This window comes from Oncorhynchus masou, chromosome 5 (genome assembly GCF_036934945.1).
Source record: "Oncorhynchus masou masou isolate Uvic2021 chromosome 5, UVic_Omas_1.1, whole genome shotgun sequence".
Lineage (NCBI taxonomy): Eukaryota > Metazoa > Chordata > Actinopteri > Salmoniformes > Salmonidae > Oncorhynchus > Oncorhynchus masou.
The window spans coordinates 35467420-35487822 of NC_088216.1; the positions used below are offsets into that span (position 1 = coordinate 35467420).

The 20403-nt window shown below is 43.7% G+C and overlaps 1 protein-coding gene across 10 annotated transcripts in view; it reads left to right on the top strand.

Annotated features, from left to right (window-relative positions):
• Positions 1–20403, top strand: part of chd6 (chromodomain helicase DNA binding protein 6) — a 103152-nt gene that overhangs the window by 39572 nt on the left and 43177 nt on the right. For 6 of the 10 annotated variants that reach the window (XM_064965453.1, XM_064965452.1, XM_064965446.1 and 3 more), the window contains exons 13-23: positions 52–228; positions 560–703; positions 1176–1431; positions 1518–1728; positions 3640–3835; positions 4684–4848; positions 5419–5598; positions 9325–9435; positions 18675–18877; positions 19337–19536; positions 19968–20130. In XM_064965453.1, coding sequence (XP_064821525.1) covers positions 52–228; positions 560–703; positions 1176–1431; positions 1518–1728; positions 3640–3835; positions 4684–4848; positions 5419–5598; positions 9325–9435; positions 18675–18877; positions 19337–19536; positions 19968–20130 — 2006 coding nt within the window. The remainder of the gene's footprint in view (positions 1–51; positions 229–559; positions 704–1175; positions 1432–1517; positions 1729–3639; positions 3836–4683; positions 4849–5418; positions 5599–9324; positions 9436–18674; positions 18878–19336; positions 19537–19967; positions 20131–20403) is intronic. The other 4 variants (XM_064965447.1, XM_064965456.1, XM_064965455.1 and 1 more) reach the window with 2 other exon arrangements.

Sequence of the window (20403 nt, forward strand, 5' to 3'; positions counted from 1 at the left end):
TATTCTTAATTATTTAATTTTATTCAAACTTTTGTCTTTCTCTGTGTCTAGGGAAATATAGTGTCGGGCGGGTACAAGTTCCACGGGGTGATCACCACCTTTGAGATGATCATGGCCGACTGTCCAGAGCTGAAGAAGATCCACTGGCGCTGCGTGGTCATCGACGAAGCCCACCGCCTCAAGAACCGCAACTGTAAACTCCTGGAGGGCCTCAAGCTCATGAACCTGGTGAGGGGGTAGCTAGCTAACTCTCTTGCGCGTCTGCATTGTCATTGTAGTCCAATTCAGTGCAGCACCGGCCAAGGCTGATGGTAGCATGGATGCCCTCCCTTGGTCAAGAGGAACATTCCTGCAAATAAATAAACATTGTAATGAGCCAGACTAGCGAGTGGGCATCTCTGAGTTACATGGATGATATGCGTCTTTGAGTGGCATGAAAAGCTCTATAAATGTTTTTATGTATAAAATACTCAAATCTGTGTACCATTTTGTTGTGAAATACACGCATTGTAAATTTGTTGGGCTCTTCCGGCTCTTCCACCTCTACCACCCCCTGTAGGAACACAAAGTCCTCCTGACGGGTACCCCTCTGCAGAACTCGGTGGAGGAGCTCTTCAGTCTTCTCAACTTCCTGGAGCCCCTACAGTTCCCCTCAGAGAGCCTCTTCCTAGAGGAGTTTGGAGATCTGAAGACTGAGGAACAGGTGATTTTTTTTTATTTGTTTATTTATTTTTTCTCTGAGATACCCTTTTCGTGTCGCAAAGTGGGAAACGTACATTTTGGAATTTATGGGAATGTTGATTCTTTCTCAGACACCCTTCAGGAATTTCCTTTTTAAACATTGTATCGTATACTTAATGGCAGTTAACATGCTTCTGAACAAAACGGAAAGCCTGCACTTTACATCATCAAGCAGTTGTTGAATCTGTGTCGGTATCAAGTTGTTGCATCTGCAGTGCAGGTGTGGGCAATTTAAACATATTGTTATGAATAGCGCCACAGTAAACATAATGTTGTGTCCAGGCCAGACTAAACAAACAATTGAATTGTCTAAGTCCAAACTGTATGCTGTTAAGTCTGTAGCTACGCTAGACATTCTAAGTCTCATTACTGCAGACCATCAGATCCTGACCTCTGTCCTCCTTTGACCCCAACCCTGCTCTCCTCTACCCCAGGTGAAGAAGCTGCAGGCCATCCTGAAGCCAATGATGCTGCGGCGGCTGAAGGACGACGTGGAGAAGAACCTGGCACCCAAGGAGGAGACCATCATTGAGGTGGAGCTCACCAACATGCAGAAGAAGTACTACCGTGCCATCCTTGAGAAGAACTTCACCTTCCTGGCCAAGGGGGCCAACCAGCATAACATGCCCAACCTCATCAACACCATGATGGAGCTGCGCAAGTGCTGCAACCACCCCTACCTGATCAAAGGTGACATGTGGAAACATAAGCACACAAAAAAAAACTTAATGTTCACAGTTCATAATAAAATGTCAATTTTTGATGGAAACGTCCAGGTGCAGAGGAGAAGATCCTGGATAGCTTCAGGAAAACACACAGCCCCGATGCCTGGGACTTCAACCTCCAGGCAATGATCCAGGCGGCGGGGAAGCTGGTGCTCATCGACAAACTGCTGCCTAAGCTGATTGCTGGCGGCCACAAGGTGCTGGTCTTCTCCCAGATGGTGCGCTGCCTGGATATCCTGGAGGACTACCTCATCCAGAGGAGGTGAGCCTGGGGCTGAGGATAGAGCCCGGGGTTTGGGGCAGTGATAGTGTAGTAAACAACCAAAGATTTCAGGACTAAAAGTGGTGAAAGTAGTAGCCTACAATAGGATAAAAACTCCAGGTAAAAATACACTTTATCTAGTCCTTGGCCTATATCCTAATCTGACTTTGGTGCAGGTCAAAGTGTATTTGTCACGTGGTACCGTGAAATGGTTACTTGAATATTTGCATTGTCGCAATATCAAAACTAAGAAAGTCTCCAGATAAAAATATTTCATAATTATTAGATTATGTTTACCTAGACACACTTATTTAAATTGATGGGTCATGTGAAAGAAATACTATAACCACCCCCAAGCTACATTCTAGTTAAGTGGATGGGTCACTATTGTCTCGACATGTACACATGCTCATGAAATACAATAAATGGCCGTAATCACCCAGACACACCTGGCTAACTTGATGGGTCCTGTAATCATCTGGCAAAGAGGAGTCTTTTGTTTAGACATGTAGCTAGCTAAACAATGAACCACAACCCCAACCCATAGCTACAGTACAAACGGATTGTCATAGCTAGCCACCATTCATGAAATGCTGTAGTATGAATCTGCAGGTAGCTAAAGCTAACCAACTAGGTTCAATGTCAGCTGGCTAGCTAACATTAGGCTATAACTAGCAATGCAAATGTAATTCTGAGATTACAAATAACATTGCTGCAAAGATAATACACAACGGGCAAACTAACGTTTGCTAGCTAGCTAACAGTACGATTTTAACATGCAACGAAAACTACTTTCTGATAAAATTAGAAACGTATAATATCAAAAAATGTAGCCGGCTAGACTCTTACCTGTATACATGGATGAACACTTTTCTGTTTGTACCTAGCTACAGCTCGTTTGGCCCGTTGTGTCAAGTCACTCCGGTTCACACTGACTGTACAGAAGGTAGTCCATCACAACTTGTCCCCACTGATCTTTGTCGATAGAGCTTGATTCCCATGTTCCAGAAGGCATTTCTATTCTATTTTTTTTATTTTTTATTTTTTTATCATTATATACACTACCGTTCCAAAGTTTGGGGTCACTTAGGAATTTCCTTGTTTTTGAAAGAAAAGCTATTTTTTTGGTCCATTAAAATAACATGAACTTGATCAGAAATACAGTGTAGACATTGTTAATGTTGTAAATGACTACTGTAGCTGGAATATCTATATAGGCATACAGAGGCCCATTATCAGCAACCATCACTCCTGTGTTCCAATGGCCTGTTGTCTTAGCCTTTTAAAATGATGAACTTAGATTAGCTAATTGATCATTTGAAAACCCTTTTGCAATAATGTTAGCACAGCTGAAAATGGTTGTGCTGATTTAAATAAGCAATACAACTGGCCTTCTTTAGACTAGTTGAGTGTCTGGAGCATCAGCATTTGTGGGTTCGATTACAGGCTCAAAATGGCCAGAAACAAAGAACTTTCTTCTGAAACTCATCAGTTTATTCTTGTTCTGAGAAATTAAGGCTATTTGATGTGAGAAATTGCTAAGAAACTGAAGATCTCGTTCAACGCTATGTACTACTTCCTTCACAGAACAGTGCAAACTGGCTCTAATCAGAATAGAAAGAGGAGTGGGAGGCCCCGGTGCACAACTGAGCAAGAGGACAAGTACATTAGACTGTCTAGTTTGAGAAACAGCAGGGCAGAAAATTGAAGAACGGAAAGGTGGCATCCTATGGCGGTGCCACGTTAAAAGATACTGAGCTCTTCAGTAAGGCCATTCTACTGCCAATGTTTGTGTATGGAGATTGCATGACTGTATGCTTGATTTGATATACCTGTCAGCAATGGGTATGGCTGAAATAGGGGAGTGTGTGTTCGTTACAGTACTTTCATATGTTTTATATTTGGTTGCAGGTACACATATGAGCGCATCGATGGCAGAGTGCGGGGGAACCTGCGCCAGGCTGCGATTGACAGGTTCTGTAAGGTGGACTCAGACCGCTTTGTGTTCCTGCTGTGTACTCGTGCTGGGGGCCTAGGCATCAACCTGACCGCTGCAGACACCTGCATCATATTCGACTCGGACTGGAACCCCCAGAATGACCTACAGGTTAGTCAGCACAAAAGTTCAGTACCACTTAGGGCACGTTTTTCGGACCTCGATTAAACCCAGTGCTGGACTTAAAAGTATTATACTAATTTCCTGAAGTGGTTTCATGGCGCAGTAGTTAGCCTAGCTGCTAAGGATTTGGACCTGTAGCCAAAAGGTCGCCTGTTCAAAAAAGAAAAATTTATCTGGTAACTGAATTGCTGCTGGGTTCAGTTCCTAACAACAATCCCCTACTGCTGGGCCCTTCAGAAATTCACTTAACCCCACAACATGCTCTCCAACCACGTGCGCTGCACTGCAGATACAAGACACATTTTCGTTGTGCGCTGTAACCATGGACAGTAAAGTTGTATTGTCATTGTATCAATATCCTGTCTGGCTCAGTCGATAGAGCAATGTCGGGATTGTTGGTTCCGTTCCTGCTGGGTTCACCCCTATGAAAATGTATACACTCTGTAAGTTGCTTCAGATGAAAGGGGCGGCTATATATACTGCCCTACCAAGAAAAAGGGCAGTTACGGCTCATGGCGTGGAACTGAGAAAAATAGATTTTATTTACCTTGGTTTCACAGTAACTTTATGCAGTTGCTGCTAACATGACCTGCATTTTCTCCAAAACACAATACAATAGAGGCAGGATACTTGTCCACATGATTAAGCATGTATTTAATGTTGCAAAAATGACATTTAATTCATGTTTGACCAATTTGCTTGGTAGGGCAGTATATTTCCAGCAGATTTCATGTGTGCATGGAGTATGACATGGCATATAGAAAAAGACTACTCTTCACACACTGTTAATGGCAGTATTAATACAACAAAAACTGCTCTGTGTTTGTCCATGCCAGGCCCAAGCTCGCTGCCACCGCATCGGCCAGAGTAAAGCAGTAAAGGTGTACAGACTGATCACTAGGAACTCCTATGAGAGGGAGATGTTTGACAAAGCCAGTCTGAAGCTGGGTCTAGACAAGGCCGTGCTGCAGGACATCAATCGAAAGGGCAGCCTCAATGGGGTGAGAGACTGTGCTATAACAACCTGGTCCCAGATCTGTTTGTGCTGTCTTGCCAACTCCTATTGTCATTCATCCTGATGCCAGCACAAACTGATCTAGGACCAGGTTAAACTATAAAGGATGAATGTTTGATGTCAGGGTTTTCTTTGTATAAAGATTGTGTTGTCTACCACCTTCATGTAGTAGTCTTTGACATTTGTATGGTCATCCACACTGCACTGCTGTCCCTTAACGCTTTTGTTGCCTGTTTTGCAGTACAACACAAACAGTTGTCAGCGAACTTGATAAACATGTTCCTTTGGACTATCCTGGTTTAGTACCCCTCCATCCGTTCATCAAACTTTCACTACCCGTGTCAGCAGAAGACGGCTTTGATTTTCCACATCCCTACCGAAATATTCCAATAAACACCAATTTTTAGATCTCTCTGCTGTTTCTGATTCCTAAGGATCCCTTATCTAATTCCGGAAATAAATTCAAATGGAATTGACCTCAACTGTAATTGGTTCCAGCTGATCTGAGATCTGTTGCTATAGCTTCCTAACTAATGGGGGGCATGGTGTCCCAAAGATGCAGCAGATGACCAAGATTGAGGTGGAGGACCTGCTGAGGAAGGGGGCATATGGAGCGCTGATGGACGAGGAGGACGAGGGCTCCAAGTTCTGCGAGGAGGACATCGACCAGATCCTGCAGCGCCGCACACAAACCATCACCATTGAGACAGAGGGCAAGGGCTCCACCTTCGCCAAGGTAAACCCTGACCCTTATACCCTGACCTCCAACCCCTGACCCCAATATTCAAACTAGAGAGAGAGAGAGGGCAGGGGCTCCAACTTTGCCAAGGTAAGACCATGACCCTTTGCTCCTAACCTCCTGACCCTGATACCCAGACCATCACCATTCGGACAGAGGGCAAGGGCTCTACCTTCGCTAAGGTAAATCCCAACCTTTATACTCTTACCTCTAACCCCTGACTCTAATACCCAGACCATCACCATCCAGACAGAGGGCAAGGGCTCTACCTTCGCCAAGGTAATTTCTTATCCTTATGCTCCTAACGCCTGACCTCTGATGTGTTTGACATGACCCTGATACCCAGACCATCACCATCCAGCCACATTCGCCAAGGTAAATCCTGACCCTTATACCCTTGACCTCTGACCATTAACCTCTGACCCATATCCAGACCACCACCATCCAGACAGAGTGCTCCACAATTGCCTGAGGTAAACTCAATTGTAAAACTAAACCCTCCCCTTCAACCTAAATCTACAATGAGGTCTAAATGTATTTGGACAGCGATACATTTGTTTTGGCTTTGTACTCCAGCACAATTTTAAATGATACCATTATACAATTAACCTATGAGGTTATAGTGCAGACTGTCAGCTATAAATTGAGGTCATTTTCATCCATATTGGGTCAACTGTTGAGAAATTACAGCACTTTTTGTATATAGTCCCACCATTTTAGGGAACCAAATGTTTTCGGATAGTAGTAGTCAAAAGTTTAGTATTTGGTCCCATATTCCTATCATGCAATGACTACATAATGCTTGTGATTCTACAAACTTTTTGGATACATTTGCAGTTTGTTTTGGTTGTGTTTCAGATTATTTTGTGGCCAATACAAATTAATGCTAAATAACGTATTGTCATTTGAGTCACTTATTGTAATAAGAATAGAATATGTTGCCTCCCGAATGGCGCAGCGGTCTAACACGGAACCCAAACCGGCTGTGTGCATGCGCTGTTGTGCATAACTTTCATGACATGCAGGTTACAATATCAAAACAAACTGAACCGATTACATTAATTTGGGGGAAGGTTGAAAAGCATTAAATCTTTATGGCGATTTGTCCTATTTAGCTAGCTTGCTGTTGCTAGCTAATTTGTCCTGGGACATAAGCATTGAGTTGTTATTTGACCTGAAATGCACAATGTCCTCTACACCGACAATTCATTGACACATAAAACGGTCAACTGAATCGTTTCTAGTCATCTCTCCTCCTACTCGGCTTTTTCTTCTCTTGACCTTATATTGCCAATTGGCAACTTAGGTGCATACCGACCTCGTTCATCTTTGAGTCACCCACGTGGGTATAACCAATGAGGAGATGGCATGTGGGTACCTGCTTCTATAAACCAATGAGGAGATGGGAGAGGCAGGACTTGCAGCGCGATCTGCGTTAGAAATAGAACTGACTTCTATTTTAGCCCTTGGTAACACAAATGCTCATGCAGTGTGGGTGCAAAATGTAATAATATAGATTTATAAATGTCTTTTGCAACGCTCGCACACGCGATGCGAGCGGTGTAGTCAGCCTGTAAGGCACTGCATTGCAGTGGGTTAGGGTTAGGCTGTGTAGCAGCCGGCCGTGACCGGGAGACCCATGAGGCAGTGCACAATTGGTCCAGCATCGTCCGGGTTAGGGGAGGGTTTGCCCGGCCAGGATGTCCTTGTCTCATCACGCTCTAGTGACTCCTTATGGCGGGCCGGGCGCATGCATGCTGACTTCGGTTGCCAGCTGTACGGTGTTTCCTCCGACACATTGGTGCAGCTGGCTTCAGGGTTAAGCAAGCAGTGTGTCAAGAAGCAGCACGGCTTGGCAGGGTCATGTTTCAGAGGATGAAAGGCTCTCGATCTTTGCCTCCCCCGAGTCCGTACGGGAGTTGCAGCGATGCGACAAGACTGTAACTACCAATTGGATAAAACGAATTTGGGGAGAAAAAAGGGTAAAATGTTTTTTTTTTACATACAAATAAGGAATATGTTTCTAAACACTTCTACATTAATCTGGTTTCTACCATGATTACTTATAATCATGAATGAATGGTGAGTAATGATGAGTGCGAAAGTTAGAGGCATAAATATCATAGACCCCAAAAATGCTAACTTCCCCTGTTATTGGTAATGGTGAGAGGTTTCAAGTTTTTAATGACACATGCACAAGTACAGTGAAATGGCTTTCTTGCAATCTCAAAAAACAATAATGCGATAATAAATAACAATGTAATACTAAAAAAAAAAACGAGAAAAAGGAATAAATATGAAGAACACAATAAGTAAGCATACTATATACAGGGTCAGTTCCAATACCATATTTACAATGGGCAGGGATACTGGAGTGATGGCGGTAGATACAGTATGTATAGGGGTAAGGTGACTAGGCAACAGGGTATAAGATAAACAGAGTAGCAGCAGCTTGTATGTGAGTAGGTGTGCGTTTGTTTAGAGTCAGTATATTATTATGTCTTGGTGTATGATCTTTGTGCCTCTAAATGTTTCACTCATCATTATTCACCATTCATTCATGATTATCCATATAATGAATATGGGTCCAAATACTACACACTTGACTACTTTAATACACATAAAGTGAATTTGTCCAAGTTCTTTTGGTTCCCTAAAATGTATTTACATATAGCGCTGTAATTTCAAAACGGTTCACCCGATATGGACAGTATGCACTTTAACCTAATAGTCATTGTATCATTTCAAATCCAAAGTGCTGGACTACAGAGCCAAAACAACATGAAAGGTTTCACTGTCCAAAAACCTCACTATATTACTTTGCTGGGTGGTGGTAGTTTGAGATTAGAGTATTACATTATTGTGCTCAACTACAATGAGGAAATTAAAGTTTGAGTGTCAAGGGCTCCACCTTTGCCAAACCCTACCCCTATTTTATATCTTAAACTCTAATCCTTACATGCTGACCAGACCGGACGCGTCATGTGCACGAGCGATTGCAAAATAAATGTCCATATGCATGTTATTCAGTCATTGCACCCACACTGCTCGCGAGCGTCTGTGTAGCCGGGCGCTAAAATAGAACTTGGTTCTATTTGTGACTATCAACTCGCTGCAAATCCTGCCTCTCCCATCTCCTCGTTGGTTTTTAGGAGCATATACCCACGTGGGTGATTTGAAAGAACTAAATTCCACACTTAAGTCCAGTCGGTTGCGGTAATGCACCTTAAAGTTGGTTGCCAACCGCCATATAAAGTTCAAAGAAGAATACTAGAAAAAAACGTTTACCCTTTTTATCTTTGGATTAATTGTCGGAGTAGAGGACCTTGTGCATTCCAGGTAAAATAACAACCCATTATTTATATTCCAGGACAAATTAGCTATCAACCGAAAGCTAAATTGCCATAAATGTTTAATGGTCCCTAGTCCCCAAATTAATATAATTGGTTCAGAGTATGTTTTCAACCTGCATGTCCTGATCGCGTCTGGTGTGGGTGGACAAAATCAACTTGCGTGCGGTCTGGTCAGCATGTTAGGCTGTACTATTGGATGAATTATATGTTAGCCAGTATCCACAAGTTTCAGTTTCCTATCTTTTACCAATGTCAGATTTCACACCTTATCAGCTTTCTCAGCACATCCCGGTCTATGTTACTTGCATGGATCCAGTCCAGTTGATGCGTGTGTGTGTGTGCATGCTTTTGTTTTCCTTGTCATTTCCAGGCCAGCTTTGTGTCTTCTGGAAACAGAACTGATATTTCCCTGGACGATCCCAACTTCTGGCAGAAATGGGCCAAAATAGCAGAGCTGGAGATTGATTCCAAAGCGGAGAAGGTAAGAGGGGAGGGAAGGAAAGGGTGGGGAACTAGGGAAGGGCGCTGTGGGACGACTGGTGATCCCAGACTAGGGTGTAGCCACTGCCTGGTGTTGGAGGGGCTACAGAAAAAGCTTGTCGCCGCAGATCAAAAGAGCCACTCAGAATGCGGGTTGGATAAGAAAGCAGAATAGGCCTCGCGAAACGGTTTAAATATCTGGCACTCATCAACCTGCCGAACAGATGGGTTGCATTAATGAGATAAAAAAAAACAGCATGCGAAGCAGAGGGAAGAGGAGAGAATTAATTGTGTGTGTATGGTGTGTATTAGAGCTTGCTATGTGTATACAGTGTGTTAGTGTGCTGCATATGCATTTTGTGTGTTGTTTATACTGTACCGTATATGGTGTACATTGTACTGTATATTTGTAATGTGAGTTTTTTTGGCCTGTGTATGTGTGTGCTGTCTGTTAGTCGAGTATGTGTGCACATCTAATGTCTTTACTTCAAATGTATTTGTTTGAAGACTGTACATGGCATGTGGTTGGGTCATGTGTATTATGCTGTATACTGTGTGCCAGTACTATACATGGGTGCCTACGTGGTTACAAAGGGCATCCGTGTCTTAACAGCGCGATTTGCCAAGGCAAGAAACTCTGAGCGCAGCCCTATCCAGAAATCTGGCAGTGGTTTCTGATTTAAATTCAATTTTCACAGAACCGCTTGTTACAATTTCGATGAGGCTCTCTTGTTCAGATATCGGTAAGTGGACTTGGAGGCAGGGCGTGAAAGGGTTAATGAATCCAGTTGTTTGTGTCGTCCGTTTCAAGAAAATACCTGCGTAATTACGCACCCAGCTCACTCAGGTGCTTCGCTATACAGTGGGGCAAAAAAGTATTTGGTCAGCCACCAATTGTGTAAGTCCTCCCACTTAAAAAGACGAGAGAGGCCTGTAATTTTCAACATAGGTACACTTCAACTATGACAGACAAAATGAGAGAAAAAAATCCAGAAAATCACATTGTAGGATTTTTAATGAAGCTATTTGCAAATTATGGTGGAAAATAAGTATTGTGATGTTTGATGAAGACTTTGTCTGTATAATTTTGGGGGCCTTTTCCCCCAGCATTGTCCCAGCCAATTCCGTGGCATCAGGAAGAATTAAGTCCTCCACAATAGCATGGGGCTTGCCTGTCCTACCCCAGTTTGGGAATACTTGACCTAGATTAACAGTGTCCATAAATCAATCAATTTAATTTATTATAGCCTTTTTTACATCAGCAGTTGTAAGCGCTGATATAAGCATAGTGGCTAGGATAAACTCCCTGGAAAGGCAGGAATCTAGGAAGAAACCTAGAGAGGAATCAGGCTTTGAGGGGTGGCAAATCCTCTTCTGGCTGTGCCGGGTGGAGATTATAAGTTGACATGGCCATTAAGGCCAGATCGTTTTACGGTTAGCCTTCAAAATAAAAGTACGGCATAATTCTACTATTTGTATTCATTTACATCACTGTCAATGACATACTTTTTATTTTGAAGGCAAACTGTGCCTAATCCTTATTGTGGCTAGCTTCACAACACAACCCGGTCTGGTCAGGCCTTACTTGTGAGATGAAGCTAGCTGGCTGCTTATAACGTTGGGCAACAAGGTTAAGTAGCTAGCTAGCTATTTATTTTCATGAACGGAAGTTCAATTTCAATAGGCGAACAGCAAGTGACAACCTAGCTAATACTTACTCACAAGGATTCCTAAATCATTGCTAAGAATAATGACGCTAAAGCTAGCTACCCCAGAAGTTGCGGTCGAACAAATGATGCTTTATTACCAACGCGGTATTGTAAACACATTGTTCGTGGCCGGTGTTTGCTTGTTTGCAGACTTTTTGTACAACTTTGACAGTGCTACTGTATCTTTTTTGAAATGCAGAGACACAAACGGCGTCCATAGTATGTATGTTGTGAAGCTAATAGCAGTGATGTAATTACTGTGTAACTCCGGTAGGGCAACATCTGAAAAATAGGGTATTTGGTAGTGTGTACCGGTGCTCGACCAGTTGGCGAAAGCCAACATCACCCACGGCAGAGAACCGTGGGTGTTGAGGGCAATGAAATCCATTATCTTGGTTCTAATGGATTTCGCCTTTGTTGTCTCGCTGAAATGTTCTTACTCTTAAACTCGACATCGGTACAGATGTTGGCATTTTTAGCTAATATCGTCAGATTCCAATATGTTCACAGATTTTATATTGTTTATCCCTAATATTAATATAGGACAAAACGCACATCACGACAAGAGAGACAACACAACACTACATAAAGAGGGACCTAAGACGACGACATAACAAGGCAGCAACACATGACAACACAGCATGGTAGCAACACAACATGATAACTACATGGTAGCAACACAACATGATAGCAGCACAAAACATGATACAAACATTATTGGGCACAGACAACAGCACAAAGGGCAAGAAGCTAGAGACAACAATACATCACGCAAAGCAGCCACAACTGTCAGTAAGAGTGTCCATGATGGAGTCTTTGAATGAAAAGTTGGAGATAAAACTGTTCAGTTTGAGTGTTTGTTGCAGCTCGTTCCAGTCGCTAGCTGCAGCGAACTGAAAAGACGAGCGGCCAATGGATATGTGTGCTTTGGGGACCTTTAACAGAATGTGACTGGCAGAATGGGTGTTGTATGTGGAGGATGAGGGCTGCAGTATACAGAGATGTAGTATACAGAGATGACCAGTTTACAGAGGAGTATAGAGTGCGTTTGGTAACTGTTTGGTAACTGGGGTGAAAGAGGAGCGATAGAGAAAACCAAGTCTAAATTGAACTTTAGCCTGCAGCTTTGATATATGCTGAGAGAAGGACAGTGTACCGTCTAGCCATACTCCTAAGTACCTGTATGATGACTACCTCAAGCTCTAAACCCTCAGAGGTAGTAATAACACCTGTGGGGAGAGGGAAATTCTTCTCCAAAACAAAGGTCATGTGGTTTGGTAAGGTGTTCAGAACAAGGTTAAGGGTAGAGAAAGCTTGTTGGACACAAAGAAAGCTTTGTTGTAGAGCATTTAACACAAAATCCGGGGAGTATAAGACTATCATCTGCATATAAATGGATGAGAGAGCTTCCTACTGCCTGCATTATGTTGTTGATGTAAATTAAGAAGTGTGGGGCCTAGGATTGAGCCTTGGGGTACCCCTTGGTGACAGGCAGTGGCTGAGATGGCAGACATTGTGACTTTATACACTGCACTCTTTGAGAGAGGTAGTTAGCAAACCAGGTCAAAGACCCCTCAGAGACACCAATACTCCTTTGCCGGCCCACAAGAATGTAATGGTCTACCGTATCAAAAGCTTTGGCCAAGTCAATAAATATAGCAGCACAACATTGCTTAGAATCAAGGGCAATGGAGACATCATTAAGGACCTGGTTGCAGTGACACATCCATAACCTGTGCGGAAATCAGATTGCACACCAGAAAGAATACTATAGACATCAAGACAAGATAGCCAGTCAGTTGATTATTGACAAGTTTTTCCAACACGTTTGATGTACCATGTCAAAATAAAAATAAGCTTATAACAGTTAGGATCAGCTTGATCTCCCCTTTAAATAAAGGAAGAACCGTGGCTGCCTTCCACGCAATGGGAACCTCCCCAAAAAGGAGAGATTAAAAGATTGGAGATAAGCTTGGCGATGATAGGGGCAGCAACCTTAAAGAAGAAAGGGTCTGAACCATCTAACCCAGATGTTTTTAGGGGTCAAGTTTCAGGAGCTCCTTTAGCACCTCGGACTGCAGGGAGAAACTTTGTAGCGGGTCAGGAGAAAAATAGGGAGAAGGATTGGGGATAGTCACATTAGAAGGGATGGGAGATGAGTAAATGTTGGACGGGCAAGGAGGCATGGCTGAGTCAAATAGGAATCCTGACTTAATGAAGTGGTGATTAGAGCTCAGCAATATGCTTCTTGTCAGTAACAATCACATCATCAACATTAAGAGACATCGGCAGCTATGAGGAGGAGGGTTTATTCTCCAGGTCTTTAACCGTTTTCCAGAACTTCTTGGGGTTAGACTCACAGAGAGAGAACTGCCCCTTAAAGTAATTAACTTTGTCCTTCTAGATAGCCTGAGTGCACTTATTTCTCATTTGCCTGAACAAGAGCCAGTCAGCCCGAGTATGCGTGTGCCAAGCCTTTCGCCCGAATGAAATTCTTGAGGTGGAGTAACTCTGCAAGATCACGGTCGAACCAGGGGCTGAACCTGTTTTTAATTCAATCTTTTCTTATGGGGGCATGATTGTTAACAATACCACTGAAAATAACAAAAAAGAATGTCAGTGTCTTCGACAGAGGGGATCAAGCTGATTCTATAACATTTTACAGATGCCAGTTCATGAAGGAAGGCTTGCTCATTAAAGTTTTTTAGCAAGCTTCTATGACAAATCAGGACAGGTCATTTCACTGAGCAGCAATTACGAACCCAGGCTGTAATGAGGTGATCACCTAAGGTCATTACAGAAAACACCAGATTGATACCTATCAGGATTATTTGTGAGGATAACATCGGGGAGAGTAGCATTTTCTGGGAGTTTGAAGTCATACCTTGTGGAATTGGTAATAATCTGACAAAGGTTTAGGGAGTCCTGTTGCTTTAGGACATGGTCAGGTGGTTAAAGCATGTTCCAGTTTAGGTCACGTAACAGGACAAATTCAGACTTAGTGTAACACGGAACCCACACCGGCTGCGCGCGTGCACCATCGTGCATACATTTATTTTGTCCGCCCCCACACCAAACGCGATCACGAATTTGGGGACAGGTCGAAAAGCATTAAACCTTTATGGAAATTTAGCTAGCTAGCTTGCACTTGCTAGCTAATTTGTCCTATTTAGCTAGCTTGCTGTTGCTAGCTAATTTGTCATGGGATATAAACATTGAGTTGTTATTTTACCTGAAATGCACAAGGTCATCTACTCTGACAATTAATCCACACATAAAACGGTCAACCGAATTGTTTCTAGTCACCTCTCCTCCTTCCAGGATTTTTCTTCTTTGAACTTTCGTAGTATTACCACAACGACTGACAACACAGTTTGTCTTTCAATCACCCACGTGGGTATAACCAATGAGGAGCTGGCATGTGGGTATCTGCGTCTATAAATCAATGAGGAGATGGGAGGGGCAGGACTTAGAGCGCGAACTGCGTCACAAATAGATCTGACTTCTATTTTAGCCCTTTGCAACACAGACACTCAAGAGCAGTGTGGATGCAAAAAATGTAATAATGTAGATTTCAAAATATATTTTGCAGCGCATGCGGTGTAGTCAGGATGTATGAGGCCAGGAGAGAGCTTAGGACAGGTAGGGTACATGTCGGTGCTGATGAGGGACTATAGCATCCAGCAACAGTCAACAAGAGCCATTTGAAAGTTTAATACTTAACTAGCAAATCAAATTGTTTGGGGACAGACTTGGTGGAGACAACCGAGCACTGAAGGTGGTCCCTGGTAAAGATTGCCACTCCCCCACCTTCGGAAGATCTGTCTTGCCGAAAAAGGTTATAACCAGAAAGGTTAACATCAGTATTCAAAACGCTCTTCCCTAACCACGTCTCAGTAATGACCAACACATCTGGATTGGAGCTGTGAACCCACACTTTCAATTTATCCATTTTAGGTAATAAGCTTCTAGTCTTAATGTGCAGAAACCCCAGGCTTTTATGAGAGCAGAAATCAGTGAAGTAGATATCCGAGCACAAGTCAGAATTGGGGCTAGCAGCAGTAGATGGGCCAGGGTGTACATGCACATTTCCAACAGTAATACAATCAAGGCACATCACAGGACATGGAGAGCTCTGCAGTGCTTGTTTATGACATCTGATTGTGAATTAGATGGCAACAAGATCATATTTTACGGCAATTTCATCGGGTAACATGAATACAAAGCCAGCTAGAGGTGGTTAGAATAGGATGGGATGCCAAAAGTCTGTGAAACCAATAGAGAGTCACAGTCCCGAGTTTGGGAACAAACAGTCTATCCCACGGTTGGGTAAAGAAAGTTCGTAGTCCACATAGCTTGCAGGAGTCATGAGGCAAATAGCAAAATGCACAATAAATAAATGTAAATATATAATGACTTGGGGCTAGCCATTGCAAGTTCAGAGTCACTCACACCAACAGTGTGTGTGAGAGTGAGAGAGGAGTGAGAGTGAGGTGAGGGTACCGATACCAGACAGGGGAAGACAGGCCAGGGCAGACGGTGAACAGATTGGAAAATGGAATCCGTTCAGCAGGCAACGGGAATAGGTGTCACACCCACCTGGGAGAAGATTTGATTTCAGGAGGCAAGGTAGCATGACAGGTGAACAGGTCAAGGTTTCAAAGCCGCAGGTAAAACAGCAGAAACTGGATCACTAGGTGGTCTGGGGACGGGGACAGCCAGGAGTCGACAGGCCAGGTAATCCTGAGGCATGATCCTAGGACTCAGGTCATCCAGGACGGGAGAGAGTGAGAATACCTAAGATCAGACAGGACACCCAGTAAGGAGAATTACACCAGACTGACCCTCGCACAAAGACTATCACAGCATAGATACTGTAGACTGAGACGTCGGGGTCGGGGACTCTGTGGCCCCGTCCAAAGTTAACCCCGGACATGGCCAACCAGGCAGGATATCACCCCACTCACTTTGCCAAAGCACAGCCCCCACACCTGCAGAGGGAAAGCAACAGACCACTAACTTACTGTCCTGAGACAAGGCAGAGTGTAGCCCACGAAGATCTCCCCTGCTGCACGAGCGCAAGGGGGGGGGGGCTCAAAACCGGACAGGAAGATCGCGACAATGACTCAACCCACTCAGGTCGAGTATAGCGACAAAAGCCTGGCACGGCGTGATGCACCCCTCCTAGGGACGGCAATGGAGAGAGCGAGCAAGCCAGTGACTCAGCCCCTGTAATAGGGTCAGAGGCAGAGAATCCCAGTGGAGCAGAGGCAGCAAGGGTGGTTCGTCAATCCAGTACCTTGCCGTTCATCTTCGCACCCCTGTGCCAGACTACACTCAATTATAGTACCTACTGAAAAGTCTTCAGGAAAAATGTAACAGCCTACAATGGTCTTACCCCCGCAGAAATCTAGTTAACAATCCCCATCAAAATCCATTTGTTTAGAATAGAGATGTTTTTTTGCATGAGTTGCGTCTTAATCCATCACATCCGTCGAAATCGCCCATCAGCATCTGCGGTGAAAAGAGGCAGAGCTAGAGTGGTGTTTGCAAACCATGCCACATCCCGAAAATTGGTCTTCTCACAAAATCGTATGTAGCGTCCGAATGGTTTGGCCTAAAAACTATTATGACCACTCTACTGAACGTTGAGACTCTCACTAACACGATGGTGCCTCACAAAGCAAGGTCCATACAGAAATGGTTTGTTGAGATCGGTGTGGAATAATTTGACTGCACAGGCCTGCACAGAGCCCTGAATTGGAATGCCAACTGCGAACCAGGCTTAATTTCCCAACATCAGTGTCCAACCTCACTAATGCTCTTGTGACTGAATGGGAGTAAGTCCCCGCAGCAATGTTCCAACCTCTAGTGGTAAGCCTTCCCAGAAGAGTGGAGGCTATCATTACAGCAAAGGGGGACCAACTCCAAATGAAACCTCATGATTTTGGAATGAGACGTTTGACAAGCAGGTGTCCACCTCTTTTGGTCATGTAGTATATGTACGGCAGGATCAAATCGGCAAGATCGGTAGGAGCAAGTCCATGTAGTGCTTTGTGGGTTAGCAGTAAAACCTTGAAATCAGCCCTAACCTTAACAGTAAGCCAATGTAGATGCTAGCACTGGAGTAATATAATCACATTTTTGGGGTTCTAGTCAAGATTCGAGCAGCCATATTTAGCACTAGCTGAAGTTTATTTAGTGCTTTATCCAAGTTGTTGGAGGGTAGAGGATTGCAGATGTCTAATATTGAAGTGACAAATGCCTGGATCAGCTTTTCTGTGTCATTTTGGGGGAAAAGGTTTCAGATTTTTGCCGTGTTTGCCGTGTTTCAAGGCTGCTCTTGAAATATGTGTTATACAGTTGAAGTCGGAAGCTTACATACACTTAGGTTGGAGTCATTAAAACTTGTTTTTCAACCACTCCACCAATTTATTTGAATAAACTATAGTTTTGGCAAGTCGGTTAGGACATCTACTTTGTGCATGACACAAACAAGCCAGACTACGGTTTGCAACTGCACAAAGATCATACTTTTTGGAGAAATATCCTCTGGTCTGATGAAACAAAAATAGAACTGTTTGGCCGTAATGACCATCGTTATGTTTGGAGGAAAAAGGGGGAGGCTTGCAAGCCGAAGAACACCATCCCAACCGTGAAGCACGGGGGTGGCAGCATCAAGTTGTGAGGGTGCTTTGCTGCAGGAGGGACTGGTGCACATTACAAAATAGATCGCTTCATGAGGGAGGAAAATTATGTGGATATATTGAAGCAACATCTCAAGACATCAGTCAGGAAGTTAAAGCTTGGTTGCAAATGGGTCTTCCAAATGGACAATGACCCCAAGCATACTTCCAAAGTTGTGGCAAAATGGCTTAAGGACAACAAAGTGAAGTTATTGGAGTGGCCATCACAAAGCCCTGACCTAAATCCTATAGGAAATTTGTGGGCAGAACTGAAAAAGCGCGTGCAAGCAAGGACGCCTACAAACCTGACTCCGCTACATCAGCTTTGTCAGGAGGATTGGGCCAAAATCCACTCCACTTACTGTGGGAAGCTTGTGGATGGTTACCCAAAATGTTTGACCCAAGTTAAACAATTTAAAGGCAATGCTACCAGATATTAATTGAGTGCATGAACATTTCTGACCCACCGGGAATGTGATGAAAGAAATAAAAGCTTAAATAAATAATTCTCTACTATTATTTTGACATTTCCAATTCTTCAAATAAGGTGGTGATCCTAACTGACCTAAGACAGGGAATTCTTACTAGGATTAAATGTCAGGATTTGTGAAACACCTTAGCCAAATGCATTTAAACTCAGTTTATGTGAACTTCTGACTTCAACTGTATGTTAATCAAAAGAGTTAAGGGTCAAGAGTAACGCTGAGATCCTCCAGTTTTATTTGAGACGACTGTACAATCATCGAGATTCATTGTCAGATCCGACAGCAGATCTCTTTGTTTCTTGGGACCTACAACTAGCATCTCTGTAGTAAGCCTGAACCTCTTTCCCCTGTCTGTGACAGGAGAGCCTGGTGATTGACACGCCTCGTGTGAGGAAGCAGACACGCCACTATAACTCGTTCGAGGATGACGAGCTGATGGAGTTCTCAGAGCTGGACAGCGACTCAGAAGAGAGGCCCTGTCGCACCCGCCGCCTCAGCGAGAGGAACAGACACTACCTCCGCGCCGAGTGCTTCCGCGTCGAGAAGAACCTGCTCATATTCGGGTCAGATTTACCGCCTCTTACATTTCTCAGTTATACTTTCAATAGCCTTTCTATTGTGCCATGCCGTAAAAATGATTGTGCCTTATGTCTGTATCTCAAATTGTACCTTTTTAGTAAGCAGTCTTACTAATTACTGCAGAGTTACACCAGTGCACCAGTGTTTCCCAAACATCTCAAGTAACCCCCAATAAGTAACATTTATTTTATGTATTCTGGTGCTAGCACACCTTATTCAATTGGTCAACTAATGAAGGGCTTGGTGATTGATTGACAAATTAGTTGTGGAATACATCAAATATGTAGCACTGGCTGGGGGTACTTGAGGAGAGGTTTGGGAAGCACTGCAGTAGGCTACATGATAGTACAGTATTTAGGTATTTTATCCAACTGACTCTGACACTGGTATGGTGTATCGGTCCTCATGCCACCCGCTCCATCTCTCTGTGTGTGCTCACACAGCTGGGGTCGCTGGAAGGACATCCTGACCCACGGGCGCTTCAAGTGGCAACTGGCCGAATGTGACATTGAGGTGCTGTGCCGGTCGCTGCTGGTCTACTGCGTGCGCCACTACAAGGGCGACGACAAGATCAAGAGCTTTATCTGGGACCTCATCACACCCGCCAAGGATGGCCATAAACAGGACTTGCAGAACCACTCTGGTGAGAGACTCACTAACATCCCTTTGATACAAGCTGCCATTCACTCATTCAGATTTGGAGTGGGGGGAAAGAGGACAGGCAATATGGCTAGTTATGTTGACAACACTCAAATGAATAAACAAGCTCTGAAAAGCAACTCGTAGTGCCAGAGTTTGGCATAATGGTCTAGAAAGCTGACTCCAGACCATGCATGGCCCCCTGCGATGGGGGTTTGAATCCACACTCAGTATCTTGTACTACATCTTGTATCTACTCCATCTTCCCTTAGCATAAAAAAAAAAGCTATCCTCACCCTTGTCCGATGGTTTCCTATGGTCTCCAAATGACTGTAGCCATAGCTCCAATTCTGATCCCAAAGTCTGTGCTTTAATTTGGACTGGTGTGCAGTAAGGTGATTACTTGGTATCGTTCAAATCCAACCTTTCCACAAGCAGGTCTGTCGGCCCCAGTGCCCAGGGGACGCAAGGGTAAGAAATTAAAGAACCAGCTGAGTGTGCCTGAGATGAAGCATGCAGACTGGCTGGTAAACTGCAACCCAGAGGTGGTGCTGCATGACGACAGCTACAAGAAACACCTCAAACAGCACTGCAACAAGTGAGTCCCCCATTCCTCACTTTCAGCTGTTGGTGAACAGTCATGTTCTCCTCTGAAGAATGGGATTCCTAAGGTAGCTAAAGCTTACAAAATCTACATAATCTAGTTTTGTTTGAAATTATGATTTTAGGTGCTGAAGCCTGAGGAGTAAATGGCTAGATTTACTAAGCTTTTGCAGCTTTTCTTTACAAATGAAGACAGTTTCATGTTTTAGTTTTGTTTGTTTTATGTCTTCCTAAAAACAGGGGGAAATGCTTTGCAGCTCCACTGGCC